The 19,858-nt window shown below is 41.9% G+C and overlaps 1 protein-coding gene across 1 annotated transcript in view; it reads right to left on the bottom strand.

The window, feature by feature from the left end:
* Positions 1-249: 249 nt before the first annotated feature.
* The window catches only part of LOC144819254 (uncharacterized), a 62,835-nt gene continuing 43,226 nt past the window's right edge, over positions 250-19,858 (bottom strand). Inside the window, exons 3-4 of the mRNA XM_078677223.1 lie at positions 9,541-10,047; positions 250-1,796 (exon numbers count right to left, since the gene is read on the bottom strand). Coding sequence (XP_078533349.1) covers positions 1,315-1,796; positions 9,541-10,047 — 989 coding nt within the window. The 3' untranslated portion in view covers positions 250-1,314. The remainder of the gene's footprint in view (positions 1,797-9,540; positions 10,048-19,858) is intronic.

The following is a 19,858-nucleotide window of genomic DNA, read 5'->3' as shown; positions in this document are numbered from 1 at the left end:
CTAGAAAAATAAAATGTGTACATTATCTGACTTTGCTATTTAGATCATCTTAACTGAAATAAACATTGCACACCAGAGGGCAGTGGACTCATACGATCAGCCAGTTCTCACACATAACATTTCTAGTTAGGTTCACATGAGTATGTTTGTCTCCTGGCATACTCTAAGCATCCTCCAAGCAATAACAAAGTACCATCGTGACAGCCTGCATATTGATAACTACTGAGGATAAACAGAAGCTGAAGTAATTTTTTTGGCAGCAATGACAAGGGCGAATGGGTGGTGCAAGAGTCAGTGACCTCCTTGTCAGTTCCCTAGCACTTAATATTTTATAAATGAACCACTGATGTTGTCCCTTCCTGCCCTAAAACCATCCTTCTTAACAATATTTACAATGGCAGTGGTGGTCTGATTGGTAGCACATCTGCTCTTTTAGTGCATTCACACGTGTCGGCTGCTGGTTCATCGCTCAAAAAGGAGGACTGTTGCATCAAGCTGTCTATTCCTAATTATATTGTTATTATGCTGTAAATTTGAAATCTGTGATTCAAGATTTGGTGATTTTTTATATTAAAATTGACGCAGCAAGAATTGAATTGACTTCTTGCCGATATTTCGAATTTGTCTTTGCTACACATATTTATGAATTGACATTTGAATTGATCTAGCGTGCCGAGGTTTATACATTTATAAAACCATCATTCATATAACACAGCCACCCTTGCATCATGGGGTGTCTGCATTGGCACACGGCAGTCCATTGATCATTTGTGCAGCGAAATAGAACAGGAAAGTGCTGTATATCATTGACATAGCACATTCCGGCCCTTTTCCTTTGCCATACGGCAGCAAGGCGACTTTCAGAGCTGCTCTGTGGCAACATATTGTAAATGCGGCCCTAACTTGTGACTTTTAAGGAGTTCAATACGATGGTGAGATTGCAGAGGGATAGGAATTTGAAGACTTATTGCTGCTGCATTTTATGGGAAGGTGCAGGTGCAAGGAATGAAGGAAGGTTGATGTTGTTAAGGTGCTGTTGGGTATTCTTCATTCATTCACTGAAAAAAGTTTGCTGGGATTGCATTTTTCTGTACAATGAGTAAAAGACAGCCCCGGAAGGGGGTTGATGCCGTGCTTGGTTGTATGCCTTCTTTAGGCTAGAGGACCTGGTCAGCTAGCAGCCCATTCACAACTAAGGAGAGAAGCTTAGGAGATGTGGGAGTTCCACCCAAAGGTATTGCAAATTAAAATACATGAAAAGAAGCAGATGACAGGGATTGCACACAAACTACAGTGCCATAGGAATGCACTGCTTTAGCCTGCTGCAGCTTTCTTTAACCTGATGTTCGCCTCTGTCAGCTTACGTATGACGGTTGGTAAATTATCAGCGATCAGGAGTGAGTACACTGCACTACTTTTAACAAGAGGGCGAACACTCACTGCGATTTCATCCAAGACTCCCAGCAGACCACTAAACTCAATTGATATGCTTGCTGCACTGGTCTTGCCAGCCAAGGTGCTCAGGAAACTGGTGCTTTTCCTCAATGGAATGAGGAATTTGCTTAACTTTTGATACAGCTCCCTTTCCGAGTTTAGTTCCTCTTGGAGGAATTGAATGTGTTCAGTGTTATCCGAAATGGTCTGTTCGGTGGAACGGATTGACTCCCTGTAGGATCGAAGCTCAGATTCAAACTTGTCCACAGCAGCCTGGTGTATCTGTTTCAACCTTTTAGCTTCGTTAGCTCTATTTATTGCATCTTCAATAGCTGCATTTGCTAGAGCGATCTTGACCCCACCTAAAAGAAATGAAAAAAAAGACTACATGTTTATTGGCACACTAACACTGAAGTGTGTGAATAAATATGAATTATGATATTATTCAGGCCATTTAATTAATAGTGTATAAAGCATTTAATTGCATTTTCTTTTAATTTGGCTATGAGGACCCTTCTTAAAAGGATGTTATGTTTTGCTACTAGGATTCATGATAACTGTTAATATTGGGCCTGGGTGGATTTTTTAATTCTACCAGTGGAATTTGGTAATTCTGCATTACTCTTGTTATGAGTAATTAAATTCTGCTGCTCCCTTATTGGGGAACCACTGGAAAAAAGGTCTACAGGCACCAGCACCAAATTCATAATAATTAGCTGCAACATACATTTGTGGACTAACCCAAATGGGTTTGTATCAGAAAAAAGATAACCCCATTTGGGTTAGACCCTATCCTTTTAATTAAAATAATCACAGCAGGAGAGTTACCTCTCCGGAAGACACAAATACAAAGTGGGCTTATTCTTACATTGTATATCCAGCACGCTAGAGCTGTTTTTTTTCTTATTTATGTGATTTCGAAACTGGCTAGGAGAGATGAAGCAGTCCCTCTATCTTTAAAAACATATTATAAACTTCAATCTGCTGTGTTTTTTTAATGCAGAGGAATTTCTCCCACTTTCTGCCCTGTTTAGAAACCACTGCCCGGCAGTGCATACCCGTCAGCACCCATACACACTCTGTAATAATCATTGTAGAGTATGTAAGGTCACCAAGGGGTATGCAATGAGTGCAATAAGTCTTAGTGCAAAATGCATCATCACATTCTATGTTTGGGCATAAGGGTGCGTTAAGAAAATAGTGTGAAATGCCCACTCTGCCCTGTCAGAATTTCCCAGATTTTCCTGGAATTTTAATGGAATTCAGCAGTGACAAACTCTACACATTCCACCCGACCCTTGACATAAAAAATAAAATGCTGCATCTATGATTCATTTGAAACCCCCTGCAAATGGAAAGTGCAGGACATGAGTGAGGCTGTTGTGAGTGTGCCCTCCCCCCCCGCAGATGTCCCATGTGCTTTTGATTTTAGACTGTGTAGTAACTTGGGTCCAGACTGAAGGTAGCTTTTAAGTAGATTTATTAGCACAAGTTACATGTAGGAGGTACAATGTCCATAGGGCTCATTAGCTAGTACAAAGCTATTAATAAGCCATTACAAAGCCCCACCAGGAGCGCCTGGCTAGGTGCTCAGCCCTAGACCAACTGTGATGAATCAGGTCATAACATTCTAAATGACATCACATTTACAGAGTTCCACTGGTAGAGTAGAGGAAGACATGTGAACATATTTATTAAGATATTACATATCCTCCTTTCTCAAAAAAAACACAAAGAAAGAATCTTAGGTAAGAAAATAACACACCACAGAAAAGCAAAGAGTGTTGAAGAACCAGTAGTAAAAGTAAAGACAATAGCAGAGTAAAAGTAAAGACAATAGTAGAGAAATGAGGAAGTATACTAAATACAAATAGAGATTCCATATTGGATCCCATTATAGACATATTACCCATCCTCCTCTCTAAACACGAAAAAGAAAGGAAAGTTAAAGAATAGGCAAGAAAACCATCAATGGCAGTTCAATTCACACCTACTGGCCAGGTAAGCTTGAAAAGGACAGCACAGATCAGGAGAAAACGAATAGACAGTGAAAGAAAAGAGTTAACTCACTCAACCTTCACTATCATATACAAGAAGAATAAAATACACAAGAAAAATTCAAACTGGGTTAAAGTGGAAAACACAAAACAAGTATAATGAACAAAACGCCCAGAGTAACTTAACCCATGCATTACGGCGACTGAGACCATACACCCAATAAGGGTAACATTTACTTATGCATGGTGTTAGACCTGTCTGGCCCTTTGCGTAGTCCCTCCAATTTATTATTTATTTTGTTCCCTTTTTGCCCCTCATAACCTTATTCATTTTTGTGTCCACTAGATTTTTCAAGGTGTTGGTCTAGGGGATAGGTGCTCTTTCGCCCTCATAGTTTTTCACCTCAGGCCTAGAGGCCTTTCCTGACAGGAATTTCCTTGGAGTCATAAAATGGTGGCTACCAACTGTCACAACTGACATATCTGGAACCTGTCCCATAGGATAGAGTAGGACCTTCCAGAACCTTCTGGTCTCTTCTGGACCACTGAGGGTCAGCCTATATAAGGCGGAATGCTGGTCAGCCATTTTGTCTTGCAGAGTGGGCTGGCTGGAGGATAGGCTGTAGCAGAAGGTGGGGGTAGGATAGTCAAAAGGTTGACCTCCCAGACTAGGGACGCTCCTTATTGATTCACCATCCTCTCTCCCTTTGGTTACTTGACCTGACCCCGCTGGGTGGAAAATCCTGAAGACCCTGGGCACCTGTTCTCCCCTGGTCCCAGTGTAAGGCGTGGGTGAGGGAGACTGTACCTGAGTGAAGCCCCCCCGGCCCAGTAAGAAAAGAGGCTTTAGGGCGGAATTTAAGGGAAGTGACTCCTGGATACTCCCATCAATAGCTAAAGGGACTGTGAGCAGCAGAGGAGTCATCAGACATTAAAAACACACCTATTTTTCCCCCTTCCCCGTTACCTGGGGTAGGCCTTTGCCAAAGAGGAGTAGATCGACTGGAGTGGGGCTGGAATCAAGTATCTAGCGAGGCGCCACAGAGTGTACTGGCCGCCTGATTCAGCCTGCCTACAGCGCCCTGAGTCCGGAGGCTGCGGCGGTGACATCGTGAGGAGAATCGCCCTCTCTTTCCCTGTTTCTTGTCAAGTGCCGGCCCTGCTAAAGGAACGCGTCAGTCGGCGCGTGTGGGCGGGTCCGGAGGAGGCAGTCCCAAAGAGCCGAGCAGACTTCAGCCTGAGCCGCTGTTCTCCCGCGCATGCCCGGTCGTGCCGCTTCCCTCAAGGAAGGTGGAGGCGGGACCGGACAGGGAAGCGCCTGGAGTACCGCAGCGGCTCGGGATTATTGCGGTGTCCTCTTTCCCCTGCTCGAGCGCCACACGGAGGAGCTGGCTTGAGCAGGAGGGGAAAGTCGAGGAGCCCCCAAAGGCTGGTGAGCCTTAGCGTCATTCGGCTCCTTTTTCCTTGCCGTTTCTTCCCCCCTTCTGGCGAACCAAGACACCAGCCAACAGTTCGACAACAAGTAAGGAGAAGGTTTAGAGGGGTAAGTGGTCCTCACAAGTAAATCAAAACGAGGGCAGGGAAACAAGGCATAATAATTGACTAAACAAAGGATCTGGCCCAAACCGTGCAGCGCCCTTGAAGACTCCCATAAGGGTCTACATAGATTGTTTGATTCTTTCTGAATATACCCAGATTGGCTCATTGCCTTCAGCGTGTCATTTCTATTGATATTGTCTTACCCTAGGCCAGGCTACCCTAGGTGACCTGACATCTTTAGGTTCCAACACATGGGTATCCTCGAATGGAGAAAACAATGTGCACAGATCCAAAATTAAACTAAACCCACACTAAACATCAGAAGGAAGATAAGATGTGCACAATAGTGAGGGCATTAAACAAGTAAACTGAAGTGCATGTAATAATGGGAAGACTCAACAAACATTCGCAAACTGAAATGCATATAATAATGGGAAGATCCAACAAACAAACCTAGGGAAAGGTCAATTATGCATAGTAAATAGAATACTCGTGAAGAGGTCTATTGCAAAATACAGAAAACTAAATTCACTTGGTCTGTGTTTAGACACTGAGTGTGCATTGTTGAAATCTAAAGGGAATATAACCCTATGTGAACAACAGACACACAATAACTAGAGGTCTGTGTATGGGCAACTGAGATGCACTAGTGCAACTTAAAGGGACTAAAACCCCACGCAACACAGTGACAAAATTTAGTGAGGTCTGTGTGCAAACAGAAACTAAAGGGACAGACAGAGACCCTTAGTTAATAAAACAAATTTCACTCTCAAAATGACATGTCAAATATTTTTTTGTGCACAAAGATTACAAGGTAAAATATAAGATCATGAGAGTGAGCACATAGAAACAAAATATACCGCTGTATAGTGTAATACATGATGTCAAAATGTAGCGTACCAAAGTGGTATTATACATGAACCTAGTAGGTATATAATTGTGAACAATTAAGTTGATGTTAAAAATTAACACTGAAATGGAGAAATGAAAAAAAAAATCCAAATCGGCCCAGAAGATGGCAATATAACTACAATAATGTCGAAAAGGTGCTCATATGTCGAAATGTCACAGTTTAATGACGAAGGAAAGATGTACTCGAGTGGCAATCATTGAAGGGAACAAACCGTAACTAGCATGAACATTTCTGACAGGGGTTCTTTATAACGCTGCACTCTATGTGGAAATCCCAGATTGAAAGGAAGACTCCGACGTGATGAAAAGGAACTGTTAACAAAACACAGTACCTTGATTTGAATAATGCTGGTTGTTCAATGAGAACTAAGATTCAAAACGTGCTGCTGTTGACGAAGGACTTCCATTCCACACCGAACGACAAATTCAGCCAGGATTGAAGGATGTGGCAGAATAAGGATGATGAACATGGCGGCACGTACAGTGACGCAAAGCCGGGAGGTTCACGGCTCTTCTTACACTACAGAAATTCCACCACGTCATCATATTTGAAAGTGGCAAGGAGAGGACCGGATCAGCGCGGATGCAGATACACAGACGTTCAGTTAAACGGTACTCTCAGTTTAGAATCAAGCAACAACATCTTTTGTAACCTGTCTGTAATTGCTTCCAATATGGCATCATTTTTAAAGTACTTGCTGATTTTCATTTTCCGTATGACTTCACTTATTTAAAAGAAAATCATTACGTGCTGCTTCTTTCAACATTTGTGAGTTCAGAGATTGCGCAGTTAAATTCATGCTGATTTAAACAGAGACGATGTTTGAACACTTTGCCTTAACAGTTAAATCCAAGTTGGTTTAAATAATGTCGATGTATGAGCACATATCCTTCACAGATAAATTCAAGTTGGTTTAAAAAAATTGTCGATGTATGAGCACATTTCATGCCACCAATATTTACTGTACCGAAGTGACTCACGGTTTCAACAGTTTCCAAAACCAAGGCACAGAAAAATGTAATGTCTCATAGAACATTTTCACACAGTAACTAAGTTTTAAGCGGCGTTTTTCCAATTTAACTCTTTCATTTTAACAGAGATAATTGTTAGATAAGACGAATGTTGAAATGGTGGTACATCAGTCTCAGTTACTTTGGTACGCAGTTTTTAAAGCAATATTAATCGCCAACATTAATTGAAAGGACACCCTGGGTCCTTCCGCTGCAAAATGCCTTTAACCCTTAACAGGTGGAGTCTGCACACATTTCTTTTTGTGCTTTTGGGTTTCTCGTGGCTTTGAAAGCTTCTACTAATTTCTTTCAAAGACTAAAAGGCACAGAAATGTTGATAGGCTCTCCCAAAACGTAGATTCATGACGTTAATGAAAAGAGACTTTTTTTATTTTTTTACCTTTGTCAAATTCACTGCTGTAGACAGGTTATGGTTGTAGAGTGTCTTGTTGACAGGAACCAAGTTGAAGTACGATGAGGGCGACCGGTGGTGCAGAGGTCACTGGTGGGGCTGATTTCTTGGCAGTTGGTTCACAGCAGTGCAGATAGGTAGATTCCAGATGTTCCCAATTGAAGTAGGTAGATGCAGGTTCTTAAGACCAACTCGTCGCCAAAATAAATGTAGTAACTTGGGTCCAGACTGAAGGTAGCTTTTAAGTAGATTTATTAGCACAGGTTACATGTAGGAGGTACAATGTCCATAGGGCTCATTAGCTAGTACAAAGCTCTTAATAAGCCATTACAAAGCCCCACCAGGAGCGCCTGGCTAGGTGCTCAGCCCTAGACCAACTGTGATGAATCAGGTCATAACATTCTAAATGACATCACATTTACAGAGTTCCACTGGTGGAGTAGAGGAAGACATGTGAACATATTTATTAAGATATTACATACTGCACTTGTCATAGCCAGGCTGAAATGTTTAAATACATGTCGATTTCGATATTCTTGGATTCATAGTGGGCGACACATAACTTGCAGATCCATCGGAGGTACATTTACGAAGCATCCCTGCGATCGTGGGCAGCAAGCAAAGATTCTGGACTGCACTACTTTGTGAAAAATGGATATAGCAGAACTGGTCAATATTTACAAAGATATAAAACATTCCTGCTCTCTTCCTGACCTAGTACACTGTGTGCAGCTAACAGCCATTGCTGACACCCGTGCATCATAGTGCAAAGGTTCCTGCATTGCAGGCAGGACTGTTTCTGTACAGAAAGGGTAACCTTCTTGCACAAAACAATCCTAAGAGGTATTTTACTCTATACATGTGTGCTGCAGAATGCAGCTCAACTGAAAAGAGGAAATAACCAGAAATAAAGATATTTATCTTCCCACACCTCACTTGGGAAGGTGCAACATTGTGATGTCATCAAAGGTTTGCTGACCTCAGTAAATATGGGATTGTGTCAAAATTAATTGGTGGACCCATGGATTGCCTCCTCAATTCAGAGTAATCGAAGACACTGATTTAGGCTAAGCCCTGCAGAGCCACTCAAGGTGGGTTTACATGGCTCAGTAAATGCCATTTAAAGGCTAGTGTTGCCTTCTGTCACCTTGATGTCTTTCTGTAGTTATGCCTGGGCAGTTGGTGGACGCACAGGAATGCCCATGCGCTGTCCACTGAACACTCCTTTGATGCAAATTAATGCAAGGCTGTGTTGCACTGCATTGCATTACTTTTGGTCATTTGACAGGACAGTTGGTATTTGTCCACTATGTGTGTGTGCACGCAGGTGTGCACGGGTGTGTGTGTGTGTTTGTGTGTTGATGTATATGGGTATGTGTGTGATTATGTGTTTGTGTGTTATGTCTTTGCAGCTGAGCCTCTCCATGTGTATGTATTAGTGTGGGCATGGTGAGTTTATGTGAATATGTCTTTCAGTGCATTGGGCCTCTCTATGTGTAAGTGTGTGTTAGAAAAAAGGGCCCAAATTTGCAAATATTTTGCATTTATTTTGTGTTACTTTTTAAACACAGACCTGATGCACAATACAGAGTGACATTTCTAAACCAATGCAAATGATGAGATGTGGCGTCAAATGACCAAAAGTAATGCAATGCGTTGCAACACACTGCATTGCATTCATTTGCATCAAAGGAGTGTTCAGTGAACAGCGCATGGGCATTCCTTTGCGTCCACCAATGGATTTTAAAACCAATTCATATCAACACAGACTGGTATACGTGGGTTTACACCTCCCTGAGGCTGGCATAATGGGAGAAATATTTTTAGGTTTTCTCTTTTTTTCCTTTCTGAAAGTGTGCTGCATTCTGCAGCACCCAAAAAACAAAGCATAGTTTCTGGGCAGAGAGGAAATCATTACAGCACAAAAACTAACCTGCCCACAACTCATTTGCCCCTGCCTTAGTGTGCAAGGGTGTCTGCCTTGATGCAGTGCTGCAGAGAGAGTGACAGCACATGGAGCCAGCATCACTGCGCCAATTCTTTGTAAATATGGCACAGGTCAGCTCTCGCTAAAACAACGCAGAGCACCAACACGTTGTGCTGCGCTGCGCTGCAAACAATCTTTGAAAATCTGGCCCTAGGTGTTTATCTGAGTGTCATATGTGACTATGTGGTATGAAAGTGCTTGTGCTGTTCATTTAATGACAATCAATACAAGCCAAGAGCAAAATATACCTGTTATTGGTCCAACTATCGGAATAAATATCAGGCCAATGCCCACTTTCTTTTGTTCCTCTGCAGCGTGCCATGCTTGAATCGCTCTTTCTAGATCATTATCTGCATTCTTGAGGTCTGCCTTTGCTGCTTCTAGGTGTTGTTTTACAATGGACTCCTGCCCTTGCTGTCCAGAGAGTTGCACTTTAAGTCCTTCATCCCGAGCTTGTAGCGCCTTCTGTTCATCATTTAGGCTGTTTATCGTGTGTAAGAGCGTTTCCATATTTCCGTTCACTGATTTCACTTGTGCCAGGGATGACTCCTCTGCCTTTGACATACTTTTCTGGGATGCCTCCAGGTGTTGGCGGACATTTTTAATGCCCTGCTGAAGGTCGGTGCTGGCCAGCAAGGTATCAGCAGCAGACATCAATGAATATAAGCCATCCTCAAAGTATGGCAGAACAGCCTGAATATAACTTGTTTCTGAACCAGGAAAGGCACAAACAATGTGACCCGGAAACACTGTACCTTAAAGGGCAGAAGAGAAGAACAAAGGTTAAAGATGTGTCCAGGAGGAGGCAGTCGTGTTTTACAATATTTTTAGATAACTCTACAGCTTGACAATATTTTACAAATAACAAAGCTTTGGCATGTCAGACCTCAAAACAGTGCTGGAAATGTAGGGTATCCGCCTGGATCTTGCATCTGGCAGCTATTGCAAAGCAAAATCCGGTTACCCCCAGGGATATGTGCAAAATTTGTCCTGGTGCCGACATCAGGGCACTTTCAGCAGAGCTGTACGTTCTGTGCTTTGCATTCAGGGCATTAACTTGCAAGAGATGGGGAAGGTCTCTCGATTTTAGTTCCAGCTTGGTACTATATAAATGGCTCTACTAAGAGGTCAGAACCACTCCTTTTATAGTCTTGGGGCCACAACTGCAATGCATTTTTGCAGTTGGAAACAGCCAATCAGGCTGTTTCTGATTAAACAAATGCTTTTACACATGTACAAAGCACACATGATTCGATAAAACATTACAGAATCACAATTTGTGTGTGCAATTCCGTATTTGGAAGGGGCGTGTTTAAGGCGTCCCTTCCAAATAATGAATCTGAATGGGATGTATGAATGTTTAGGGCCACAAAATATTCATGTTTTAATAACTCCTTAAAGGAGGTGGAAAACTATTTGCAAATGGGAAGGGGTCCCCAGAGCACCCCTTACCCTTTAAAATAATAAAAAAAATATTTTTTCAGATCAGGCAGTTTAATTTATTTCTTCTTTAAATGCAGCCTGTTTCCCTCTAAGAAAAATGGGCTTTATTTAAAAAAGACATTATTGCTCTGTTAAAAAGCAATCACAGATATGCTGGTCTTTTGACCCTAGCAGGTCACCATCCATATGATGGCTGGGATTCCTAATGGCTCACAAATTGCGACCTACCCCCTTTAATATGCATGACCCAGGTCTATTTGTAAACCACTAGGAGTCGCTAATGAAACTCAAAAGGGTTTCATAAATAAGGAATTCTGATTTCCTAATTGAGATTCACGAGGACAGCACAAATAGGAAATCAATATTCCTAAAATTGATACCCATAAGTCTTGGCTGGGTGCTCAATGGAGCTTTAATATCTTTAACATCTTGATGCCAGAAACCTAACACAATCAGCTACTCGTTTCAAAGATAGTCATGAGATAAAATGTTATTTAGGGGCACGTTTTGAGTTTTCTAAGCTTGGTATGCATCCCCTTTAATACTGTCAGATGAAATGGCGGCATATTTTGAATTTCAAAGCTTTATATGAAAGTTATGGATGCCCTATAAGGATGTCAGATACAAATTTACTATTAAGTCTTTATAACTCTCCAAAGGAATTCATTTTAGGAACACTGAAATTACAAAAGATTGAGACAAAACAGGAAGGTTCTAACATTATGATTTACTATTTAAATGTAGCTCCTAGATGACAGTCCCCAAAAAAATAACTGGTGGAACTTATGTCACACCAGTATTTCTGTTACGGAGCCAGTAACCTCCCAAGTTATCTGTATTAAATGCAAATGTGTTACCTTTATACTAAAATGTAGTTTGTTGCATATGAATCTGTTCAATTTTTTGATGAGTCAAACTGGTGATCAGTCTGTATACTGATTTCACCAACAGCGGCATTAAACACCAGAGATATTTTATTCATGTCATAATGCATAACTTGAATGGGACACAAATTTCTCTGTAGCAGCTGCATTAATTCCATATGCAACTTTAAAATGCAGATCATTTTCCACAATGAAATAAGCCTGAGTGTATTAACTATCACATTTGTCTTTTTTGCTAATTTCTTGTGGCAGAGTTTTTTTTTAAAAAAAGAGGTATAGTTTAACATTCAGATTCATACACTTGCTTTCCAATGCCAATCCTTCACCCCAAATTTGTAAGTTCTCACAGTAGATTTTTTCCAGTTCAAAATCATAAAAAACTGAACCATTGCATTACAGGAAGTGACATCACATGATCTTTGCACTTATGAAAACAGTGCTGTAAATCATGACAAGACACAGGGTCCTAATCAGAGGAAATCTCCTTATGGTTCTAACTACAACAACATCTTGTGATTTATCAGCAAATCCTTTGAGCACTACGACCATCCTTCACCTCACAAACACTTCTCTTCATCATCACCACACTTTAGCAGTGTATCAGGTTCAGTTATTCTTTTAAAGACTTTTTCATCATTTTTTTCGGTTGCCAGGAGACATGTTTCATTCCCTTAACCTTATCACTATATAGATTCCCAAAAAGCAGGATGATAAATGAAGTAATTGTAGACTGTGAATTGTGTCAGAAAAAATCCTATTTGTGGGTATGACCCCAGGAGGCAAAGTGGAAAACTACAGTGCAGCCTCCCCATCTACATGAACACTCACAAATATGAAAAAATTGGCACATGGGGGTGTCTCTTTAGTCTCACATTCTAAACCAAAGCCTGTTTCAAATAATGTTGTGCTTAATCCCAATAACATAAAAATACATTCAACACACTTGCAAAGTACTCTTCTTCCCCAGGATTGTCACAAGTTCTGTATACTAGCTCCTAATTTCTCCTACCATCTCATTACACACTCTTCCAATCCAAGAAAAATATTGGGAAGCATATACTCAGAATTGTGATATTTGAGAGAAAGAAGTCATAAACTAGGAATATTTGCTTTTTTGTTTTGTTTTTCCATTCTTGATTCCAGGTTTCCAGTCATACTCAGGCCTAACTCTAGTGTTGTATTTATTGTCTGGGACAGGGAGTGGTACCACATGAAGTGAGCTTTGGGAATGCTGATTAAAGAGATGGTATCTGTTACACTGTTTGATACAGTTTCCCACCTCATCTGCATCTTCATCTAACACCTACATTATTGAAACCCAAGGACTCGCACTGCCATGGATCTGCTCCTTCCTGACTGGAAGAACACAGTCAGTCAGCATGTACACCGCTGATGCTGGCAAACACAACTGCAGAGTTCTGCTAGGATTTTTCCTGCATACATGATCCTTTGAGCCAGCATCATCTGTTTTCATGACTCAATGTCAATTGCTTTGGCAACAATACACACAACATTCTCTCTCTCATGGACTAGACTCCCAGTACTCAGGTCAAGTTCGATGCCTGCATGACTGATATTGCCCATTGGATAAAGACCATCTCACTGAAGCTGAACACTGCCTAGGTCAACATTGTGATCTTTGGAAAGATCACTCAACAATGAGATGCCACCTGGTGGCCATCAGAACTAAGACTGAATGACACTCATCACCCATGCCAAGAATCTCAGGACCATCATCAACATCAAACTTGATTTGATCACCCTAGGTAATGCGATCATCATCTCAAGCTTCCATTCTCAAGATGTTGAGGATGATTGTCAAATGCGTCACAATCAGCACCCAGAAGAACGTCATGTACACCCTTGTCATGAGCAAGCTGGACAAGGCAACACCCCCATATGCCGGGAACAACAACAATCTCACCTGAAGGCTGCAGACCATTCATAAATCTGGCTATAATCCCTCTCAATCTTACATGACACACTCACAATACACTACATCTGTATGAGCTCCACAGGCATCTCATACACAAGCAAGCACAATTCAAACTCCTCTACACATTTATGGCACTATGTAACACTTGCCCTTCATACCTCAACAATCCGTCTATTTTCACAAACTTTTCAGTCACCACCACTTGCCAGAAACCTACGTACAGACATTTCATTTGTATGGAAAACCAGATCCTGTGATTGAGCCTTCTCCTACATCACTCCTTGAATTCCACAAGAGCTGAAAACCTTGAATTTCAAATATCCCACTAACTAGGTTTTCAGTTTACCTAGCTCAGTGTCAGATACCCTCTAAGGTGATAGTGCGCTCTACAAATGTGCATTACTTAACATAGAATAACATTATATAAGTTAGCATAACATAACATAACAAATGCTCTTGATTTGGCATGAAACGTTCTTAACAATTTGAGTAGCTGGAACAGGGCTATTTTGCTAACTTACACAGTGGTGTTTTCCAATCATGGGAATTTTAAAAGTCATGTGCTCTAAGCTGGAAATAGTACAGTTTTTATATTCTTATCTAAAATAAACACGAGAGCATAACACAATATGATACACAAAACAACTTAACAATGAAATAATGGAGTACAAACAGTCAAAACTTTTCCCACTCAGCAACCTCAGTACAACACATCACATTGCAGCATACAGACACAGCATCAACAAAACAACAGAAAGTATTACTGCATTGACAAATATATGTAGACATTCTTGTCATACATTACCACCAACATCAAAGAAACACGTTATCATAACACAATGGTAAAATGAGTTTGGCCAAAACACTTGCTTAACTTTCCACCAATCTTTACAAAAGATTTTGAGGTCATCATCATGTTGTAGTCTGACAGGAGGGCCAACAAAGAGTGATGTTTGTGCATTCACAAAGTCAATTTAGAGGATGTCTGCATACATTGATATATAAGACAGATGTGCTGGTGTGAAGGATCTTCTCTCTTGATGGGCTAGCACAGGTAACCTGGAAGGAATACTAAACTTGATATAAAGATTTTTTTGTTCCAGGGAAGTGTCATCTGGTATAATTTACCTGTATATTCTTTGCAATGTGGCTCTGGGTGTTAAATCCAAGACATTTAGTACAAGGCTCTGAGAACCATTTCAGGTCAATAACAAGAACTAAGGACCTCAGTTTCAGTTTCATCAACTTTTATTCGATTATAGAAATTGAATAATCATAAAAAGTACATTTAAAAAGTATTACACACAAAAGAAATTTAAGAAAATGAAATCGTAAAGAATGGAATCACTGTACAGAGGAACGTTTTGAAACAGTGGAGTCAATTTGCAAATTAACAAAAATACTTGTTTAACTAGGGATATTACGGCGTGCAATAATAACTGCCTTAAGAAAAGTCACTATAAGTTTGGCTTCGTAAGGGGATTTTGGAGATTGTAGGTAGGAAAGAGCTGGATAGGATTGTCTGAGGCCACTGGACCGGAGAGTAGGAATGATCCACGTTTTCCTTGCTGATTTATAATATTTACAAAAAAGGACAACGTGAATCGTGGATTGTAAGGAAACTCCGTCACAGGGGCATCTCATCAGGTTGCAGGACCAGTTCTTTGTTTCCGGAAATGTGACCAAACGAAAGAAAACGTCAAAACGTAGTCTCGTGAGTAAAAACTTTTCATAGTTTGATAAAAAATATGTCAAGTAGGGCTGGATTACTTTTCCTGTCTGTAGTAAGCAGATCTTTTCGTTTTTTGGTTTAATAATCTCTGCCTGGTTTCGAAGGTCTCTCAGATGGGCCATGGCCATTTGCTTTAGTTGTTTTCTTGAGATGTCTTCGACTGAAGGTGGTTCGAGGAAGTATTGCTCACAATCCAGATCTTTCAAGAAGTTGTGTATGTACTTTAGCCACGGGATCTTCCGCCAGTTTGTTAAGCCTAAACAGTCAGTAATAAGGGAGCGGGTTAGGTGACTTTTAGGATTACACCATATTCGATGCCACAGTAAGATAGGCTGGCATCGGATGGTATCGATGATGTATTCCATACCAAGCTCCCGATGTGAGGCTAGTATCGGAGAACTTTGGGGAAGTGCAAGAATATACTTGATAAAGGCATTTTCGGTGGTCTGGAGCTGGTCAATACGACCATGCCCCCAAATTCCAGCTCCATAGGTAGCCACACTGTGACATTTAGCATAATATATGGCTAACAGTTCAGATGGAGCAGGTTTGCCCAGTTTCCTCGAGAAAGATGTTAATGCTGAGGTTGCTCGGCGGAAATGGAGGTTTCTGGCTTCCACTGCCTTATGCCAGTTCATTTTGTCATCCACTAGGATGCCCAGATATGGATACACCGGAGTTTTATCTAGTCTGTTTTTGTTAATCAGAATGGGTTTAGAAACTTTTGTCCTGGGGCCAATATTCATTGTGAACGTCTTTTTGATGTTGATTTTTAGGCCAAGAGAGTCCATGAATGTTACATACTTATTAAGCTGCAGCTGAAGTTCGTTTAAGGTCCGTGCTAGGATAACTGAGTCATCAGCATATAAGAGGGTAGGTATCGGTCGATGGTTAATCTGTGGTAGGTCCTGGCTCCCTCCCAGCATCGCCTGTTCAAGCCCATTTGTGTAGAGGTTGAACAGGAAGGGAGCCAGTACACAACCTTGTCTTACTCCTCTCGTTATCTGGAAAGGGCGTGACAGTTCGCCACTAGTGCCAAATCGTACGCGGCCTTCTGCGTTGGTGTAAAGTTCTCTTAAAGAGGTTAGTAATGGGGGATCCACGCCAAGATCAGCTAGAATTTGCCAGAGCTTCGCATGCTGGACACAGTCAAATGCCGCGCTTAGGTCTACGTAAACGAGGAAGATGTTACCTCCTTTTGCACGGACATATTTGTCAACCAGGAGGACGAGGTTGAGGGCCTGTTCCACGGTCCCAAGCCCCTTCTGGAAACCATATTGCAGGTCAGTTATGATGTTGTTCACCTGGGCCCAAGATTGTAGTCGGTCCAGGAGTAAACGGCCTGTAATTTTTCCCGTGGAGTCCAGAAGGGAAATAGGTCTATAACAAGTGGGATCGTTGCGGTCACCTTTTTTGAAAATAGGTAGTAATGTTGAGGTTGACCATGAGTGGAAAAGGCCTGTGGATGCTGCAGCTGACATGACCCGTGTAATTATTTTTGACCAGAAGTCTACGTCATATAAGAACAGATCCATTGGGATTCCGTCAGGGCCAGGGGCCTTGCCGGTTTTTGAGGCCTTAATTGCCTTTATGGTTTCATTAAGGGAGAAATGTATGTTAATAGGGTAGATAATGTTTTTCTCCAATTCAGCTTCTTGAATATGATTGTTTGGTGTGACATCTGCTGGTGTTCCGAAGATTTTTGAAAAATGGGAAACCCAGTCCTCCTCAGTTATTGCCACGTCAAGATGGTCTGGATCGTTGTTGTTGGCCAAGAAGGGTGATCTTATGGTCTGCCAAAATGCGGTGCTATCTTTCCTTTGAGCACTGTCATGTAGACGTAGCCAGAGGTCTCGTTTGATCTGTTTTTTGCGGTCTTGTCGGACGGTGTTATAGTATTCCTCAATTGGGAAACTTCGTGGGGATCTCTCGGCTGCTTGCGTAGGGCTTCTTTAAGAGATGTGAGAGCCTTCCGGCAGGAGGTATCAAACCATCTCTCAGAAGGGAGCTTGGACTTGTTTTTTGATTTGACAAATAGCTCATCCCTGACTGCTTTTTGTATGCTTTGGAAGGAGGTAACAATTATTTCGGGTGGTGTCTCCAGAGACATACATTTCGATAACCAGTGGTGTGTTTTCTCAAGAATCCTCTGTGTCATCTCTTCTGGGTCTATTTTTGCCCATTTAATTGAATACCCATTCAGTTTATTCATAGAGATCAGGTGTTGATCGAGGGAAGCGGACTTGGCAGGGTGTGGCCCTGCTTGTTTCATGTTAATTACCACACTGAGCGGATAGTGATCGCTTATTGGATTTGTCCCAATCTCATAGTTGGTTAGTTGCCCTTTATAAAAATTCGAGGCCATTATATAGTCAATGATTGTGGAACAGCCTCGCCCGTGAAAAGTGGGTGAATAGTCCTGCTGCGGATCAACTAATTCATTGGCAAAGTCCAAGTCTAGGGAGAAAAGGATTTCATTTAGTTTGTTGCCACATGGCGAATGTGCAAAGTGAGGTATCGGATTCCCTAGATCATTTAGAAGCCCGCAGATCCCATTATTGTGTTTTGAGCACAGTGTGAGATTGAAGTCGCCACCCCAGATAAAGTAAGATGGAGTTTTGTTATTATCATATTCAGGTGAAGTCAGGAATGCGACTATTTCTTCAAGATATAGACAGCATTCCAGAGTGCCTGAGTTATTGTAGTAATTGATAATTATATGGTTGTTCCCTTTGGATGCTATTGGTTGCGTAATTTGAATGATTTGGAAAGTGGGTGACTCCTTTAGTAGTTTCACTCTGAAAGGGAGGGTATTGGCAATATAGGTCGTAAGCCCCCCCCTTTGGTCTACCCATGTTTCCTGGTATTGCTTGGGTAAAAAAGGTTTTATAACCCGCCAGATGCAATGGAGTTGTGCACCAGGTTTCTTGCAGGCACAGAATTTGATGGTGCTTTGCTGTGTCAAGCCACGAAGAGGATGTTATTTTTGTGGTTAAACCTGCAATGTTCCAGAATGCGACGGAAACGCTCAAGTTTGCAGATTCCATCAAGACATGGGAAGGATTAGACTGATTATTGTCTACTTCAACTACTACTGGTAGTTGTCGTGAACTGACCCGCAAGGGTCCAACTAAGTTCTTAGGGGCTACAGTTGGTTGGTAACACAGTCCGGAAGCGCTCTCGTCTTCTGGTAAAAGGGTGATATAAGTGACTTTTTTAAGGATATTAAAGGGAGCAGTTGACAATTCCTGGGATAGGTTTTTGTGGTTGTCAGGAGAGGGCTCTAGGGGTACCAAACGTTGTGTGGGGTTGACTGGTTGCAGTATAGTGACAGATCTTATGTGTCCGGGTTCGTCCCTGGGTGGTCAATCGACCATCTCAAGACAATCAAAACGGTTTTGCAATGAAAGTCCCTGCCAGCCTTCGTAGGTTTGACAGGGTCTTTCTTGCCAGTAGTGCCTCGGCCGTTCTCTCAGCCGTTCTCTCGGCGCATTCCTACCTGAGTAGTCATATGAATACTCCGCCAGGACCAAGGTGGAGTATTGCGATTCTGTCTCACTGGAGGATAGAAATAGGCGAGATGCCGAGCATCAATCCCCCCTTTTTTTTCCAGTGAGGGCCAGGCGCAGATGAAGTCCACTACAGAGGGATCTTTGCATGTTACTACAATGCAATCTCCGCGAATTAATTTTGTTGTTTTGCCTACCCAGGCTACCCTACGAGCTGTGGAGATCCCTCCAGAAAGATGGGATCCGAGGGGTCTATTGATACTTAGCCACTGCATGACCTTGTTTTTAAGTGACCATGCAGTTTCAAGAGTATCGTCAGTGAGTTCTGGTACACCAGTGAGAACTATCGTGTAGGGAGTGGCCTCCGGCGGCAGATGAGCAGGGCGTCTGATTGCTGATGTTTTTTTAACGGTGTTCTTAGGAGTCGGCTGTGATGCCGCTGGTTTAGGAGGGGAAGATACTAGCTTTTTATCCGGGTGGACTCTGCTGGTGTCTTTGTTTATCACTGGACCTGGGGTAACTACAATGGTCGTTGCGGTGTTATCTAGTTGTTGGTTGGGTACAGCAGAGGTTTTATTCCGCTGAGTTTGGGGCATTTTGGGTGGTGGCTTCTGAATTGAAACATTTTGTTTGAGGCTTTTTTGGGCTAGAGGTACTGTGTTAGAAAGGTCAACTACTTTATGAGATTGAACTTGGGGTTGTTTTTTTGGTTGCTGCGGTGGGTTCCATTGACCCCTTGTTTCAATGCGCGTATTAGTGTCAAGAAGAGTGGCAGAAATTATATTTAGCTGTGCTTCTAGGTTCCTGATGCTAAGTTGAATGGGTTTCAAATATTGAAATAGGAGATCTTTAATGGTGGTGAGAACTTGCGAGGTGACTTTGCATGTTCTGCATAAGTTGTCAGAGGTCTCGTTTGAGATTGCCAGGTGGGGTATGTTAGTTACACTGGGAGGTAAAATGCTTTGCGGCGTTGTGATGTTCGAGTGGGTGATAACATAGGCAGAAGCCTGGGTCGTGGTTACTGCTTGTTCGACAGCTGGAATATTTCGTTTGGGAATAGCT

This window comes from Lissotriton helveticus, chromosome 2_1 (genome assembly GCF_964261635.1).
Source record: "Lissotriton helveticus chromosome 2_1, aLisHel1.1, whole genome shotgun sequence".
NCBI classification, from domain to species: Eukaryota; Metazoa; Chordata; class Amphibia; order Caudata; family Salamandridae; genus Lissotriton; species Lissotriton helveticus.
The sequence above is the reverse complement of the archived record's forward strand: the minus strand, read 5'-3'. Positions and strand labels throughout refer to the sequence as shown.